This window comes from Marmota marmota, unplaced genomic scaffold, assembly GCF_001458135.2.
Source record: "Marmota marmota marmota unplaced genomic scaffold, marMar, whole genome shotgun sequence".
Taxonomy (NCBI): domain Eukaryota; kingdom Metazoa; phylum Chordata; class Mammalia; order Rodentia; family Sciuridae; genus Marmota; species Marmota marmota.
This window is the reverse complement of record NW_025999894.1, coordinates 933,395-946,538: the sequence shown is the minus strand read 5'-3', so window position 1 is coordinate 946,538 and position 13,144 is coordinate 933,395. Positions and strand designations below refer to the sequence as shown.

At 45.7% G+C, this 13,144-nt stretch overlaps 1 protein-coding gene across 1 annotated transcript in view; it reads right to left on the bottom strand.

Moving 5' to 3' along the window:
* Positions 1-1,099: 1,099 nt before the first annotated feature.
* The window catches only part of LOC107157145, a 193,880-nt gene continuing 181,835 nt past the window's right edge, over positions 1,100-13,144 (bottom strand). The window contains exon 5 of the mRNA XM_048796345.1: positions 1,100-1,172. Within this exon, the coding sequence (XP_048652302.1) occupies positions 1,120-1,172 (53 nt within the window). The 3' untranslated portion in view covers positions 1,100-1,119. The remainder of the gene's footprint in view (positions 1,173-13,144) is intronic.

Genomic DNA, 13,144 nt, shown 5'->3' with positions numbered 1-13,144 from the left:
CCCTGGTTCAAGCCCAGTAACAAAGAAATAAGAATAAAAACATAAAATTTTGTATGGCATTTGCCCTTCTGAGGAAACATAATTAATCCCTTCCAACGTTATGCAGCCCAGAAGAAATCAGACTGCACTGGTTTGAAAAATGCAGACTTGGCATATCTCAGAACTAGAAGCTGGGGACTAGTGGAAGGAAGGGGAGGCAGTGGTCATGGATACCAATGTTCTGGAACTACATGGTTGTGACTAGTGCACAGTTTAGAGAAGGCACTTGATGGCAAATGACTGAGTCTTTTAACAATGAAAATGAATCTTTAATTTTAAATAATACTAAAATAATAAACACATACAATAAAGATGAATAAACAGAGGCTCAGGGTTCCTCTCAGGATGCAGTGCTGACTGAAGGGCCAGCAGGGTGTGTTGGCCTTGATGGTCCACTGCAGGTTCATCCAGCTCCGGTTCTCTTATCAGATGGTGGAGGTGGTGGACTTTGAACTGGAGCTTCCACAAGCACCAGAGCTGCTAGAGGAGTAAAGGTCCACAGACTATCCATGTTAGGTCCAGGAACAGAATATTCCCTACTGCCTTTCATACAATTCCACGCACAAACCCAACACCAGGCAGGGTTCCCAGAATGCGTGCAGTGACAGCTCTGCCTTTCATTGTTCCTGCCCCGCCCCAGTTCCTGTGCAGTATGCTCTGCTTGTCCCTCCCTGTCCCATTCTGACATACTCATACCCCACCTCAGTCCTCCTCACCTTCGGCCTGTTCCTCCATGGGCTCAGGGTTTTCTGTCAAGGCTGGGACCTGGTGTCCTTGGTCCTCCTCCTCGGGGCCTGTGACAGTGACCTGGCTGTGGACATTACCAAGTGGGTAGTGAGGCAAATGCAAGTGAGAGAGGGAGGAGACCACCCAAGAGGGATGGGGGCAGCAGTATGAGAGGCCTGGCCTTTCCGACCATGAGGTCAGTGTTCTTGGCACCCCACAGTTCAGAGGAGAGGGCTGAAGCTCAGAGAGGCCCAGGGCCAGTTCCAGGACTCACAGCTGTATGTGACCCTGTCACCTTGGGCAGGGCTTACCTTCCCAACATTTGGTACATCGGTTGAGGCCGAAGAGGATGAGTCATAGAGGAAGGCGGGCTCCAGGGTCTCCTCCAGGTCCCCCAGGGAGTACGCCTGGAACACATATCCAGTGCTGGTATCATCCCCTCTATAGCCATCTTCTTGGTTGGGACATTGAGGAAACAGACTCAGTGCCAACTGACCCACCAGAAGTGTCTGGGGGTGGAGTCCAGTGCAATAGCAAAAGCACATAGGGGCTTGTCCCACAGAGGGGCAGGAGAGCCCCAGCAGGGCAATGGCTGGCAGAGTTCACAGTGGAATTGCTGAGGGGATAGTTAGAAACACAGCAGCTTCAGGCCAGTTTGTTAGCTGAGCAGAGGTGGCAGCTCTGTGCATTAGGAGCTTATCCCCTGAGTCCCACCAGCACACCACCTTCTGGAGATGGAAAAACAGGCTCATCCCAGACAGGAGGGTCCCTGTGTGAGGACACCCAGAACATCATTCTCTGTGGTGCTGTTGAAATGGCTCCAGGACGGAATGAGGTCCAGGTCCCACAGCCCTGAAAGTCTGAATGGCTGTGGAACCTGGGTCCCCCTGGAAGGTGGTGAGGTCCTGGGGGCCCAGCTCCTACTTTCCCAGTCTGTGTTCCTTGAGACGGCAAGTACCAGAGAAATGGACCAATTGGCATGAGCCTTGTGATGTTTCAGCTGAACTCATCCCTAGTAATCCTGATGCTGTGTAAGACTTGGAGAGAGTGTGGAAGGACTATCAGGCCATTGTCACCTGGACACTTGGGTGTAGAAGTTATAGTCAGTTGGATGGCAGAGTACAAATCATCAGAGAATTAAAATGAAATAATGTCCACGTTGCTGTTCTGATGTTGTCACAAATATGGGAACAGTGACCTTGGATGAGTCCAAGAATGAGGCTGGCAGAGAGGGTGGGGAGGATGGGCGAGGATTTGTTGCTCGCGGTCTGGACTCTGCCCCTTCTTCTCCCAGCCCTACTAGGAAGGTGGTCCTGGTGGTGTCTGTGCTGTTATTCACTTTTATTCTGCTCTGTGCCCTGCCTGTAGAGTCCCCTCTGTCCCGCACTCACCCTGAGTGGTACTTGTCCCTGGCTCCTCTGTTGATATGGAGCTGACGCTCCAGCTCCAGCGCTTGTGGATGAGAACCTGTGGAAAGCATGGAAGACAGTGCCTGGTAGCTGGCAGGGAACCCCAGCCTCTGCTGGCCTCATTCAGGGTGTTTGTCTCTTGTGATCTTCTGCTTCCCAGACCTCGTATAGACCCTGTGTCACAGGATTCTACCCTGAGAGGACAGGAAATGACACTGGGTGCCCAGGATGTACCCTGGACACTTTCATTCCCCACCTTTAGCCCTGCCCTGGGGTGAACATGACATGACACGAGGCTCACAATCTCCCACCACCTGCTCTTGCCTCAGGTCCCTGTTGCCCCATACTGAGGGGGAAGGTGGTGGGGCTCTGCAGGGCTACTCACAGTGATGTTCTCTCCTGGATGTACCTCACCAGGGCTATCAGGTGTGGACCTTAAGCTACTCCTCCCACTTGCAGGAGTGCCATTTGGAGGAGTACCACCAGCGAGGCATTGGGAGCAGGATCTGAAGCAACATCGCAGTCGTTTCCAAAAGTTCCTTTTTCAGGATGACCAGTGTATGGGGCCTAGGGAAGGGGCTGTGCAGCCATAGGGGGAGCTCTGGCGGCATGGCCTTCTAAAGACTCGGCCTCCACAGGGGAAGCAAGAAAACACGCTTTCACATCTAAAATATTTTACCAAATGAGGAGGCTGTTGCTGGAATGTGGGTGCCTGGTTACTGGGTTCCAAGTTGTATTTGGATCCCCAAGGAAGGGAGGCTATTTCTTGGGGCCCCTGGTCTAACCTATCCTCCAGATAAGCCCATGTTTATCCCTCTGTTGGCTGTCCCCTAGCCCCATGACATTTTCATGTGTTTACACAGCCAATCCCAATACTGGCCCCACATCCCTTGACAGGCCTGGGTGCAGCCAGGGTCCCCAAACTCAAAGTGGATCAAGGACCTATGAATTAGACCAGAGACTCTGCACCTAACATAAGAAGAAGTAGGCCCAAATCTTCATTATGTTGGATTAAGCCCCGACTTAGCAGCACAAGAATGTGGAAAACAACCTAGATGCCCTTCAATAGATGAATGGCTAAAGAAACTGGTATATATACACAATGGAATATTACTCAGCATTAAAAGAGAATAAAATCATGACATCTTCAGGTAAATGGATGGAGTTGGAGAATATCATGCTAAAAGAAGTAAACCAATTCCAAAATTCTAAAAGCTGAATGTTTTCTCTATATGTGGATGGTAATCCATAATGGGGGGGCAGATCATGGGAGGAATGGAGGAACATTGAATAGAGCAAAGGGGAGGGGGAAAGAGAAGGGATAAGAGGGTAGGAAAGATGATGGAATGAGATGGACATCATTACCCTAAGTACATGTATGAAGACACGAATAGTGTGACTCTCCTTTGTGTACAAACAGAGACATGAAAAATTGTGCTCTATATATGTACTATGAATTGAAATGCATCCTTCTGTCATGTACAACAAATTAGAATAAACAAATAAATTTAAAATAAAAAAGACAAAAGAAAAATGAAATGAAAACATTTTGAGTCAAAAATTTATTGAACACCCCTAACCTCCCACACATCCCAGCTCAGCAACACAGTACACTGCGAAGTGAAGGTTGTCTTTCCTCAGGATCATGGGCTGACTGGGAGCTAGGGCTCACTGGCACTGCCCAGCATGGAGACAGCAATAATCTTACCACATTTCACCAGCCCAGGACAAGCTCCAAATTGAAAATTTGAAGCACTGTTTGTTCTGAATGTGTATATCTCTTTTACATCATCCTAAAGCCCACATCATCCTCTTTGGAACCATTGTTAAGTTAGGACTGTCTGTTCAGCCTCAGTGCAGCTTGGTACCTGAATCCCCTTCTGACTCCTGATTCTCATGCCAGTGACCTGAGCCCCAAGCCAGACTCTTGCAGCTGGCCTGGCTGCCTCAGATCAGGAATGAGGCCTGGGCTGCCGCCTCTGTGACTGCCTACCAAGTAGTCCTGCCTTTTCCAAGTCTCTCCTTAAAGGGAATGGAAAGAGTTAGTTCTAGAATGACAATCTATTCATTGTGGATGCCTACTCTGTTTCTGTTCCTATTTTAAAGCCCCTTGCTGTCGCTTGACTGAATTCTTCTGTCTCATCTCAGATGTGCATCTCACAGGACCTTCTTCTGAGTCACTCTATATCCCACGTATACCCCTATCACTACAGTTTTCACTTTATTTTGAATATTTTTGTTTGTTGCACCATTTAATAAATATTTATTGAGTACCTGCTGTGTGCCAACCTTATTCCAGGTGCTAGGAGTTCTAGCAGTGAACAAATCACATTCTAGTTGGTGGGGAAGTTAGGTAGCAAACAAAATAAGTACAACCATGTGTCATTTAATAACACCATGTGTTCTGAGAGCCATCCTTAGGCAGTTCCGTCATCATGTGAGCACCATAGAACACACTCACACTAACCAGGTGGTCTCATCCACTACATGCCTGCACTGCGTGGTCCACACATGGTATGGCCTACTGTTCCCAGGGTCACAGTGAGTGAAGCAATGATGGTTAAGTCCTCACAAGGAAAAATGATATGATCAAAAGACATGGTAAATACATGATGTATGAAGTGGCAGCTGCCGTCACACACATGCTCTTCACAGGAAAGTATACAAGTGGAAGTAATTCACTCTAAAATGGCGATAAAATACTGTAAGTACATGCAGAGTAACATAGCCATTATCATCATCAAGTATCATACATTGTACATAGTTGTAGGTGTTGTACACAAACAAAAAAATTTCAGACAACTGTTTACACCAGTATCACCACAGACATTTGAGTAAGGTATTGTACTATAATGTTACAACAGCCACGTTGTCAACAGGTGGCAGGAATTTCTCAACCACATTATAATATTGTGGAACCACTATCATGTGGATTGTTGTCATATGATATCACTGTAGATGAATAGCACCTCAGAGGGATAAAGAAAAAGGAGGGGCTGGGGTGTGGCTCAGCGGTTAGAGCACTCTCCTAGCATGTGTGAGGCCCTGGGTTCAATCCTCAGCACCACATAAAAACAGATACACAAAATAAAGGTATTGTGTCCAACTACAACTAAAAAATACATATTTTAAAAAAAAGGAAACAGTGATCAGGGTGGCATCATGTGCCATGACATTGAGCAGAACCACCTGCATGGGTATATGCTGCAGGCTGATCCAGGTGGAGGGAGGGAGAGGTCAGAACATGTCCTCAGAAGTTTGTAGGCTATGATGGCGACCTTGTTTCTTCCTCTCAGTAAGTGAGAGACCAGGACACCCAAATTCCAGCCTGCAAGTGGGCAGGGCTGTCAGGGAAACATCAAGTAGCAGGAGGCCCAGAGTCTGTGGTGTAGTGGAAGGTGGAAAGTAACTGGATACAGTGCCCCATGGTGTGGCAAAGAGCAGATGCCCAGCAAATAACCTGTTAAACAGCAGAGGAAGAGGCTTCCAGGTGACCTCAAAGGGGAGGTTTTTGGCACTGCTCACTGGTCCTGACCTCCTTTGCCATTAACGTGAGAACAGAACCCCTTGGCAATGGGGTTCCCCATAGAAAGCCCCAGCCTGAAGGTCGTGGTTGCTGCCTCAGTGGAGCCATGGCACCTGTGCACATGGTGGGGACAGAAGAGAAAGTGAAATTTTGGCGGGGAGGGCATTGCGTGCTCACCGCTGTGATCTGTGGCTCACGTGCTGCTGACCTCTAGTAATAGGGGACTTGGAGAAAAGAATGTGGTGAACACACTTTGGAAATCTGGCCAAGGTACACTCGAGGCTGAATCAGGGTAAAGCCCAGGATAGGCTATGGCCCTGCCCAAGGCTTCACAGACTCATCCTGCATTTTAGAATGAAACAAAAACAGACAAGACCTAATCCCCCAAGCCCCATCTGACAGGAACAGAGTGGTTCACGTTATGCTGTACCTCACCTTTGAATATTATTTTTTGTCATACAAACTTCTTGGAAAGGTACTCCATGAGCCAAATAATGAGGAATGACTGTCCTTAAAAATGTCCCCTCTTGATTTTTGCTTATTCCAGGAGTCCCCACAAATGGGAAAGACTGTGACAAAAGTCATTCTCTTTCCTAGTGTCTGTCCCTTTTTCCCCTGCCCCACTCCCAGGGGCCCTAAGGAAAAAAAATCCTCCATCTACCTCTGATGTGTTTCTACCTCCTGGTTGGATGTGCTGAGAATTCCAAAGACAAATCCCTTGTGGCTCTGCCATCCCCGGCATTAGGAGGCAGAGGCCGGAGGAATCCATGAAACAGAGGGACTGAGGTATCCTGTAGGTGGGAGGACTTGATATGTTGTCAGGGTCATTTGCTCCCATGAAAGTTGGGGCTGTATATCTTACTCTCCCATCTCCCATCCATACTGTCCTCTGTGGAAGGAAGTCACTATGTGCTGTCCACAATGTGATGCCCACCAAATATCTGTCCAAAGGTAAAGAGTTCAGAAGAATGATACTCAAGGGCAGAGGATTTACATGAATTATAAGTTAGTATGGTACATTAAAATTGTGGGCTGGGGATGTAGTTCAGTGGTTGACTGCTTGCCTAGCATATGGAAGGTCCTGGTGTCTTAAAAAATTTTAAAATTAATATATCATTTTAAAATCCACATATCATACAATTCACCTTTTTAAATTGTATAAATCAATTTTTAAAAAATGAATTATGCAACCCCCATCATTTTTCATGATTTTCATCTCCCAACAGAAGCCTCATACCTATTAGCAGTCACTCCCCATTTCTTGCCTGGAAATCACTTATCTGTTTTTCATCCCTATGAATTTGCACATAAGTGGAATCATATAATTGGAATCATGGACACTGCTTATAAATGGAATCATTCAATATGTGAATGTGTGTCTGGCTTCTTTCACTTTGCATCATGTTCCAGGTTCATTCATGTTGGAGTGTGTATCAGTCTCTCATTCCTTTTTATGGTGGAATACTAACCCATTGCATGACTATGGCACATTTTGTCCTTTTATCAATTGTTGGACATCTGGGTTGTTTCCACTTTTTGGCTATCAAAAATAATACTGTTGTGAAACTTCATGCATAGACTTTCTGTGGACATGTGTTCTCCTTTCTCTTGTGTACATGTGTAGTAGTGGAATTGGTAGGTCATATGGTAACTCTACATGTAACTGTTTGAGCAAACACCACAGTGTTTTGCAAAATAGTCGCACCATTTTATAATCCCCTTTTGTCTACCCTAGATTGAAATGGGAAGCAAGGACACTTAAAGGCCAACCTGCAAGTGGGTAAGGCTGGCAGGAAGCATCAGGTAGAGGCCAGAAGTCTCTGATACGGTGGAGGGGTGAGAAGTGATGTGACACAGTGCCCTGCATCTGCCTCCATCCCCACAGTGTGGCAGAGAGCAGATGCCCTCCAAATATCTGTCGATCACAAATCTGCAAACCACATGGACAGAATGATGAGTGGTTGCTGGGGTCTATCAGGAGAATGGGGAGGGACTAGATGAGGAGACTGTTCTGGAACTAGACAGTGGGGATGGCTGCACAACGTTGAACATGCACTCAATTGCACTGAACTGAACATTTCAAAACGAGTAAACTACTCAATTTTATTTAAAATTAATCATAAGCAAATAAAAAATAAACAAGTAAAATGAGTAGGAAAATAAGTGAAATGAGTAAGGGAGGTGAATGCTGCTCTGGGCATATCAGGTCAAGGTGGAGCTCAGGAGCTGGAGCTGGTGGTGGAGGGGTTTCTGGCAGAGACTCTCCCTCTGGTGTTTAAGGTGGTGTTGGAGCTTCCACAACTGCTGGAGGTGGCCCTGCAACTGCAAGAGGAGACAAGATCACAAATGTCCATGTTCGTTCCAGGCACAAGATACTGTCCACTGACTTTCAGAGAGAACTCCACACAAAAACTCAGCATGAGGAAGTGTTCCCAGACTGAATCCAACCAACAATTGCCCCGTTTCTCATTGTTCCTCCCCCACTGCAGCTTCTAGAAGCTCTGTTCTGTGTGTCCAGCCCCAACTCCTCCCCACATGCTCACAGGCCCCCACCCCAGTCCTATCATCTTCAGAATCTGCCTCAGTGGACTCTGGGTGCTCCAGGAGTTCCAGGAGAAGGTGGTTTTGAGTCCCACAGGTGGGCCTGGCATGTTGAGTTGGCTGATGTCCTGTTGTGTGGACATGAGCCTAGGGGAACGTGGGTGGCAGCAGCATGAGAGGCCCGGCCTTTCCTCCACACTGCCCTCCCAGGCAACCCTGCATGGCTGCACCTCTGGTCCTCTGGCCCGAGCCTTCTAGAGGCCAGCCCCACCCTGTGTCCACCCCAGTATGACACCCCTGGTCCACAGACAGCTCTGGTAACCAAGAATGGGCAGAAATCCCAATGGGAGAGTCCTTGATCAACACTGACCATCTAACTCTTTTTCAGGGAGCATTGACACACTTTCTGTCTGCTCCCTCCCCAGTGGCATGTCAACTCCATGATGAGAGTGAGGTGGTGTCCACTGCGTGCATTGCACTCACTGTCACAGGGCTGGTGCTCCAGTAAGATCTAATAGAGGAAGGAAGAATGGGAGTCCATCTTGCCAGACTTCCCTAAGCTAAAGAGCTTATACCAACATGCCGTCCAATTCTCTCTTTACCTCATCTGGGTCATATGCATGACTATCCAGAGGAGGACATTGCAGCTGCTCTAATGTCTAAACTTTACCCTGATATTTAGTGTGACTGTGTGACCTGGAGTAAGAGGGCAGGGGTCATTCCCTGCTCTCTTCATTGGATCATGGTCAGTGCCTCCAAAAGTGTCTGCACATAGTGTGGCTTCATGTGTATTCGTTAAAGGTTGGAATGCTATCACCTACTTCTGAGATGTCTTGAGTGGTCCTGAATCCCTCTGCCAGCCCCCAGGGAATCCAGTTTGGGTACACTGAGAAGCTCATAGAGTGAACCTTGAACGTCCTTTACAATGAAGAAAGCAGCTTAACCCAATAAGGGGGTGAGTGAGGGGTAAGGGAAAAGGTTCCCTGACGGGGGAGGACAATGACGGGAACAGGCACAGCCCCTCCAGCAGATCTTCCCATGGGATCAAGACCTGGTAAGCGCTTTCCATGGAAATCGCACTGAGTCCTCAACAACCCTGAGAATTGACCATCTAGGCACCCCGCTGTCAGAGAACAGACTGAGGATTAGAGAGGTGCAGGGACATTCCCAGGACCCAGAGTGTAGGTGGCCATGTCACACTGTGCCTAGAAAGTGGGGCTCATGTTTTGAACATGAGAGCCTGTTGTATGAAGGTGAAAGTCCAGTAGATGCTGGTGAAGGAGGGGTTTTAGTAGGGGTAGGGGTGGCCGCCCAGGACATCAGGCTCCAGGGCGTCCCTCAGGTTATCCATTATGCCTGCCTGTACCACACAGAGTGTGTGTGGGGGGGTCATCCACCTCTATGGACAACTCTCCCTCTTGGGGCCAGACAGTGGGGAGACAGAGTCATTGGGCAAAATGTGATTCACCAGGAGGGTTGGGGGCCAGAGCTCAAACCAAACTCCAAAGTGGCTTACACCAGAGGACAGGAGACCCCCAACGCAACAGTGGTTCTCAGTGCCATCATCAGCAGTTCCACTCTTTGGGACCGAGGTGGGATCTTCAGAGACCTTCTCATGCCTGAGGATTCCTCACCTTCAGGTCTTAGATTTATTAAGGTAAAAAGCACATGTAAACTTCACTATCTGTCCATTTTTAAAAATTTGTTCTAATTAGTTACACATGGGAGCAGAATGCATTTCGATTCACTGTACACAAATGGAGCACAACTTTTCATTTTTTCTGGTTGTACATGATGTAGAGTCGCACCACATGTGCCGCCATATTGTACCTTGGGTAAGGATGTTCATCTCATTCCACCATCTTTCCTTACCCCCATGCCCTCTCGCCTTTCTTCCACTCTTTGCCCAAATGTTCCTCCATTCTCCCCATGCCCCCCAATCCCCTTTTTTGGGTCAGCATCCACTTATCAGAGAGAAAATTCAGCCTTTGGTCTTTTGGGATTGGCTTAATTCACTTAGCATGATAGTCTCCAACTCTATCCATTTACCTGCAAATGTCATAATTCTATTCTCTTTTAATACTGAGTAATATTCCATTGTGTATATGTACCAGTTTCTTTATCCATTCATCTATTGAAGGGTATCTAGGTTGCTTTCACAGTTTAGCAATTGTGAATTGTGCTGCTGTAACACTGAAGTGGCTGTGGCACTGTAATATGCTGTTTTTAAATCTTTAGGGTATAGACCCAGGAGTGGGATAGCTGGGTCAAATGGTGGTTCCATTTCAAGTTTTCTAAGGAATTTCCAAACTGCTTTCCAGATTGGTTGTACCAATTTGCAGTCCCATCAGCAATGTATGAGTGTGCCCTTTTCCCCACAGCCTCACCAACACTTACTGTTGCTTGTATTATTGATATCTGCCATTCTGACTTGTCATGAGGGGGCAAAATTGTGACATATGCAGTCGAGGGGAGAAATAAAGAATGTCCACATGCTTTTGCCCCTTTCAATGCTTTACTCACTCAAATTACTCAATACAGTATCACTCTGTAGACTCTTAATCAAGAAAACAACAATCCTTAATTCTAGGCACTGCAATAGACATAATCAATTCACAGCAAACAATTCTAGATTAATTAATTCACAGCAAATAATTCTATATTAATTCTAAGCACTGCAAAACACACTTAATCATGACAGGCTAATGCCAGACATTCTCTCTGGATGCTAAGTTCAAAAGTCTTAAGCCTTAGGCCTTATGTCCAACAGATGCGCACTCACTCAGACCACAATGATCAGGTCTGGAACCAAGGCAGGCTTTTCCTGATGTGGAGTGGATGACCCCTTGAGGAGAGGGTTGTAGGGAGAAGTTGCAGCTCTCAACAAGGTCCAGACGAGGCGGAGTTTGAGAGCAGTGAGGATCACGCAGAGGCTCAGGAAATGATGACAAGTGATAGGATGTCAGGTCTTCATCAGGCTCTCTAGCTCGAGTGCATCCTTGTTTCGGCTGGCTGAATCCCTATTCATTTGCTTAATTATTTATATTAAATTTTGGGGGCTTTAAACCCCCCTTTTAATCCTTATCAGCTATCACTGGATTTCTTCATGACATCATTTACCCTGGGGTCAGAAACACCTGGTCTGGTCTCCACCCTGATCTTCTCTACTTTCCTCTTATCAGGTGAGGACAGCCTGCCAGGGGCTTCACTCTGTTTATCAGGGTGAGGGGAAGTAACTTGTCTGAGGCCATACTGGAGGGCTCTGTGGGTGTTGCCTGGTGTGACTGCAGGTTTCAAAGTGGAGTTTTAAAAATGGAGTTGCTTAGGCTCAGGCCTAAGGCCATCCTCACATGACTAGAGTGAAATGAAATCTTAAGAGTCATTTTGATTTGCATTTCTCTAACAGCCAGAGATGTTGAATAGTTTTTCATATATTTGTTGATCAATTCTATTTCTTCTTCTGAGAAGTATCTTTTCAGCTCCTTAGCCCATTTATTGATTTTTTTTTTTTTTTTGGTGTTAGGTTTTTTTTTTTTTTTAGTTCTTTATATATCCCACTATCTGTCCATTTTAATGTATACAATTCAGTGGCATCATTGAATTATAAAACCATCACCATCATCTAGTCAAGAACATTCTTGCCACCCCAAATGGAATCCTTGTGCCTATTAAACTGTCATTCCCAGCTGGGTGTATGCCTTTAATCCCAGTGGCTTGGGAGACTGAGGCAGGAGGATTATGAGTTCAAAGCCAGCCTCAAGAACTTAGCAAGGCCCTAAGCAACTGAGAAAAACTCTGTCGCAAAATAAAATATTTAAAAAGGGTAGGGATATGGTGCAGGGGTTAAGCGCCCCTGGGTTCAATCCCTTGTACCAAACAAACCATCAAAAAAAACAAAAAACTAACAACAACAAAAACCTGTCATTCCCATTCCCTATGCCCAGCCTCTGATACTCACTAGTCTTCTTTTTCTCTCTATGGATTTGCCTATTCTCAATATTTCATATAAATGAAATCAGTCAATATATGGTCTTTTTTGTCTGGCTTCTTTTTTCTGAACATAATGTTTTCTGGGTTCATCCATTTTGTAGCATCTGTACAAATGTCTTCCTTATTGAGCTGAATAATATTTCATTGTGTAAATGTTTAGTTCAACCATTCATCAATTTATGGTGATCTGCAGTGTTTCCATCTTTTGGCTATTGTGAAAAGTGTTGCCAGGAAAATTCATGCAAGATTGTTTGAGCAGCTTTTTTATTTGTTTTAAACAAACATGTATTTTATTTATTTATTTAATTGATTTTATTTTTTTAAATATACAACAGCGGGATGCATTACAATTCTTATTACACATATATACCACAATTGTTCATATCTCTGTATATAAAGTAGGTTGACACTCAATTAGTGTCTTCATACACGTACTTTGGATAATGATGTTCATCACATTCTACCATCCTTGCTAATTCCCTGCCTCCTCCCTTCCCCTCCCACCCATCTTCCCTATCTAGAATTCATCTATTCCTCCCATGCTCCCCCTTCTTTTTTATTTTTATTTTATTTTTTAATTAGTTAAACATGACAATGCAATGATCTTGACATCATACATTTGAATCAAATGGGGTATAATTTCTAATTTTTCTGATTGTACAGGTTGCAGAATCACATTGTTCATCCAGTCACCTATATACATACAGCAATACTAGTGTCTATTTTATTCTGCTGTCCTTCCTATCCCCCCTTCCCCTCCCCTCCCCTCCCATAACTTCTCTCTACCCAATCTAATGTGACACATTTCTTTTTTTTTTTCTCCCTCACATCATCATACATTTATTCTGTATAATGATGAGGGTCTCCTTCCATCTTCCGTGCAATTCCCCTTCTCTATCCCTTTCCCTCCCAC